The sequence below is a fragment of the Papilio xuthus genome, unplaced genomic scaffold (assembly GCF_000836235.2).
Source record: "Papilio xuthus unplaced genomic scaffold, Pxut_1.1 DF828952.1, whole genome shotgun sequence".
In the NCBI taxonomy this organism is placed as follows: Eukaryota; Metazoa; Arthropoda; class Insecta; order Lepidoptera; family Papilionidae; genus Papilio; species Papilio xuthus.
The window spans coordinates 8,223,554-8,228,748 of record NW_013529697.1 but is presented as its reverse complement, the minus strand read 5'-3'; the positions used below and the strand labels follow the sequence as shown (position 1 = coordinate 8,228,748).

General features: G+C 37.9%; 1 protein-coding gene and 1 long non-coding RNA gene across 2 annotated transcripts in view; both read right to left on the bottom strand.

Annotated features, from left to right (window-relative positions):
* The window catches only part of LOC106123780 (uncharacterized), a 4,888-nt gene extending 2,386 nt beyond the window's left edge, over positions 1 to 2,502 (bottom strand). Inside the window, exon 1 of the mRNA XM_013320190.1 lies at positions 8 to 2,502. Within this exon, the coding sequence (XP_013175644.1) occupies positions 8 to 2,482 (2,475 nt within the window). The 5' untranslated portion in view covers positions 2,483 to 2,502. The remainder of the gene's footprint in view (positions 1 to 7) is intronic.
* A 1,721-nt stretch (positions 2,503 to 4,223) lies between these two features.
* LOC106125244 (uncharacterized) lies at positions 4,224 to 4,934 on the bottom strand. Its single transcript, XR_001228258.1, has 3 exons — positions 4,647 to 4,934; positions 4,461 to 4,563; positions 4,224 to 4,384 (listed from the first exon to the last, which is right to left on the bottom strand). It is a non-coding gene; the product is annotated as an uncharacterized LOC106125244 (long non-coding RNA).
* Between the last annotated feature and the right edge of the window lie 261 nt (positions 4,935 to 5,195).

Here is a 5,195-nt window from a genome sequence, read left to right as displayed (position 1 = left end):
AACGCACGTAAACACAAGACCCGTACGCCTGTTCCGAAGCATCTGTAAAAATATGAAGTTCATATGAACATGCGTTATTAGACAAGACCCAACGAGGGATCTTTAAATTATTAAGATGTGATAGCGAGGTTGAGAAGGATGTCCACAGTAATTTTATTTTATTTGGTACTTCTTCATCCCAAGCAGACTTTGTCAACCAAAGACCTTGTAATAAGATTTTGCCTTCAACAACACAAGGACCTACAAGACCTAAAGGGTCGAAAATCTGACTAATTACAGACAACATAATACGTTTCGTTACCTGTTTGTTTAAGTCTATGTTAACAGAGAAAGAAAGATGATCCGAATTACACAACCAAAATAAGCCTAACGTTTTATGTGGCGTATCCTTATTTTCTGCGAAATTCAAACTGTTTTCACAACTTGAAACACCTAAGACCTGGGATAATATCTCCGGGCTATTGGATTTCCATTTACGAAGATGAAATTGCGCCGAAGACAAAATAGATCTTACTTCCGTACTTAGATGCACCACCTGTAGTATGGTGTCGCCGCCACTAAGGTAATCGTCTACATAGAAGTCTTGTAAAATTGACCGTTTAATATTTTCATTCGACGCGTTTGAGGCTAAACTAGTTAAACATTTTGTGGCTAAATAAGGAGCTGATGCTGTGCCGTAGGTTACCGTGTTAAGTTTATATGTTTTCAGCGGTAACTTAGGGTCCTCCCTAAATATTATTTGTTGTAGACAGCGTTGTTTAGGTGTCACATTAATAGCTCTATACATTTTTTCAATGTCCGCGGATATGACATACTTGTGCTGTCGAAAACGTAACAAAATCGAAAGAAGATCGTCTTGTATAGTGGGTCCTACCATTTGGATGTCGTTGAATGATAGCCCAGACGAGGTTGGTGCAGATGCATCAAAAACTACACGAAACTTTGTTGTTGTGCTAGAATCATTAATTACTCCATGATGTGGCAAAAAATATTCGACATTAGATTCTGATTTAGAAAAATTACGCGTGATGTTTTCAGTCATATGACCCAAACGTTCGTACTCCTGCATGAAGGCTATATAGCGCTCCTTGAATCCAGGATTACGTTGAAATCGACGTTCGATTGATAAAAAACGACGTTTCGCCATCTCATATGACTCACCTAAGACATTTGCATTATTTTTTAATGGTATCGTTACAATAAATCGACCGTCTTCGTTACGAATTGTATTTAGCTTAAAGCTTTCCTCACAAGCTCGTTCTTCGCTGGACAAGGCGTGACTCGAAGCTACGGAATCGAGTTCCCAAAACCTTTTCAAATTGTTGTCCAGATCTCTTATAGACAAGTTACAAGAATGCGTAAAATTTGATGTTGACTGTATCGGTAGTTGGCCTGTAACAATCCAACCTAATTTTGATTTGACTAACTTAGGCTTGTGTTTCCCTAGGTTAATTGATTTATTGTATATTACATCCCAGAAAACTTCAGCCCCGACGAGAATATCGACTACTGACGGTATGTTAAACGTAGGGTCAGCTAGATGTAGATCTGCGGGCATCGAAAGTTGACTGACGTCTATTAAAGTAGAAGGAAGTATTTTAGTTATCTCCGGTAATATATAACAATCTATATTCGTTCTATACCTACAACACTGGGACTGGATTGTTAGGTTGCAAACTTGGGTACTAGTTAACGATTGATTATTAATGCCATTAATTTCAGAACTTACGGAACGTGTAGGTAATTTTAGCTTACTGCAAAGCGACTGCGTTATAAAGTTAGCTGTACTGCCGTTATCGAGTAGAAGCCGTGCGTCTATGCTGTTGCCGTTGTCGTCAATCACTTTCACCATAGCTGTGGACAGTAAAACATGCGAAGAAGTAGTAGGTTGTATGGAAGTATTACTCGACAAAGCAATATTATTTTGATTAGCGCAAGCAATGGATGATGAAGATTGGTGAATAGGCAATGCGACACTAGAACTACTAGGCATCGGGTCTTGAAATGAAGTAGGCTTAGACTCTTCGGTGTGCAAAAGAGTATTATGTTTACTATTGCAATACTTACAATGCGTTAATCGACATCGCTTAGTACCGTGCCCGGGACGTAAACAATTAAAACATATTTTTAATTCCTTTGCCTTTTTTAATCGTCCTTCAACGGTTAAACTACGAAAATGTTCGCATGTAAATAAAAGATGATTTTTTGAACATAAAGGACATGACAAATTATAAGATTTCATGTTGTTATTTTTTGACTGTGCAAAGGAACGACTATTATTTATGTTTGATGCGACTACATAACTGTTATTTTTCGAAATTGTTTTATTTACATTTGTACTTTGTTTATTTTCTATAGTTTCCAATAAATCAGCTTTGTTACTAATAAATTCGCAAAATTGTTGCAAAGATGGTGGTTTCGATAAGACATTACGATATTCTTCCCAATGTCTGCCGGTTACGTCGTCTAATTTGTTTGACATAATGTAAACTACAAACGTATCCCAATGTTGCGTCGGCTCGTTCAATGTTTTTAAGGCTCGAATATTTTTGTTAATTGTATCAAGCAAACGACGTAAACAAAGACTCGATTCTTTAAAAACCTGTTCAACATTGAACAATGCCTGTACGTGATTATGCACTAATTGACGACTATTGTCATATCGATCACATAGCAACTGCCACGCCATTAAATAATTGTCGCCTTTAAAATCTATATTTGAAATAATGTCGAGCGCCGCATCTGAGAGCGAGGCGCGCAGATAGTGGAACTTGCTTATATTATCGATAGAAGCACTACTATGAATTAATGATAAAAATGTGTCCCTATACTCAAGCCAGCACTGATAACTACCATGAAAGCGAGGTAAATCAATTTTGGGTAAGCGAATAAAATTGCGTTGGAATGAGTCACCTGCTTGTTTGCATATCGAGCCTGCAACAAAGCGGCCATCATCCGTTGCACCTTCACGGCACAACAGACTGCGCGCTTGCGCCATCAGCGCGTAATAACGCTCTTCGAATTTTGAACGTTCCTCATATTCGTCCTCTGGCTTGTCGGAACACACCTCAATCTCCACCTGTAATTCATCGAATTGATCGTATAAGGCCTCGTATTTATTTAGTCGACATTGCAATTCATGTTGAAGTTCGGAAATTATGCCAGAAGCGCTAATTGAGCTAATATAATTAGAAAAATTTGTAAGCTTGGCTTTCATGCCACTACGTTTTCGAATTAAAACATCTAGTTGGGCCATTATTAAATTAAAAGGAAAAAATTATCGAAAGAAATACGACGAAGAAAAAAAATATAATGTGGGTACTTCACTATTTGGTAATTAGTCGCTCGTAAATGCGTAAGCGTGAAATTGAACAATTATATTAATACAATAGGAAGCCAATTGAAGAGGATTTAGAAGGGAAAATATGGAACGAACTCACTTTATCTTCCCTTGTCCACACAGTACTTCCTTTGTCTTGATTTTCGATGTTTGATTCCGACGACCGTTGAGCCGATGTCGCGATAATTTGCTGCACTCCGTTCGCTCCAAACGTATTAAATTAGCGGACTGTATTTTTGTTGATTCTTGAGGCTCGATGGACCATTTGTTTGGGCCAAACACAAGTATTTGGTTGTAATGGTTTAATAAGCGGTAAATACAGAGTTGCAAAAAGACAAATTGATCGTTGCGCGTATGCATCGGCGGTCGAAAGCGGAAGTCCAAGTGACGTTTCGTGCCACCGCACGTCGGTTCGCACCGGTAGTGGTGTTGCCCGCACCTCAGGCGCGAACACTTGTCATTTGTAGATTTTTGTGTTAATTGGATAATTATAAACATATTTCATTATTATTTTTGTATAATATAATATAACTTGCCACTTTGAGGAAACTTACAATTTATCACTTAAATGTCAGTACCGTGTCATGTCCATTTCTAGAATTTACCGATATTTTGTTAATTTTTTATGATCAAGAGTTTAAAAATGTTATAACAGAATTTATAAATAAATTTAATTATTTTTTTGACAACTTCTATCAAAGTTAATTCATGTCAGTACCGTCGAATTCAAAGTCTGAAATTTGTGCCTCGTTCGTGATGCTTTAAAGTTGTAATAAAATCCTCTCAGATTTTTATTTTTACAGTAAAATAGACGAATGATATGCGTAAAAAAATTTAAAAAGTTTAATTTCAGTCATAAAATTTTAATCAAAAAAGTCACAGTTAGAACGAAATCACCCATGTACCGTCAGTTCCCAGAGTCGTAATAGAGTTCCTGATGTTCAGGATCATCTGCAGCCTGCGAGGGAGAGGAGGGGGGGGCAGTAAGTCACGTCACAAGCGGGTCATCATCTTTGTATACAAGCTCCTAGATACCTCGGGAATCTGGAAACCAAAAAAAGAACATTTTCAGAATGTTTATCACAAGTACGAAATACGTATTCAAGTATGAAATAACCACCTGTTCAGCATTCCTCAGGAGTGGCAGGTCAGCTCTTTGCCTGCGCTCGTTTCTACGGCAGTTTTGTCCTAGAATCGCTTCTCCGGCGCTGCCGCGACGAAAGCTGCAAACAGAATATTGTCATACTGTTAAAATAATACGTATTTATTTAACACTTTCTATATATTCATACTTATCAATACGCACTCGATTAGACAATTTGTTATGGAGAACATTAGTCTAGTTGATGTTGCTGCAGACTCGAATTGTAGAATTTCATTTGATCGTGTAAATAATCCACCATTCTTAGTAAACTTAACGAGCTAGGAATCCACGGAGATATCGAGAGGTGAGGATCTTTGACGTCTTATCTAACAAATCGTTCCCAAGCTGTCAACACAAGCGGACTGTCAACACATCGACAACACACTCATGTGTTCCATTTTCCCCATATGAGTACTGTCGTGAACCATATCTCTAGCATAAGGCTACAGCTTACTCATATAGAAATATTAGTTTTCAATTAATCTGCTTATAATTTATGTAAAAAAGCGATAAACCGTGTACATGACTTGTTGACAGCCGATGTCATCACAGGAATTGTATTGCAGAGTAATAATAGCAATCATTGTTATATACAAAATAATTGAGTTTATAATGACTGTAATATGTCGACACAGCGTTGAATTAACGACCAGCGCTGAGAACAATGCAACACGCCGCCGAGGGTTGGAGCGGGGGCGGGGGGGGGGGGGG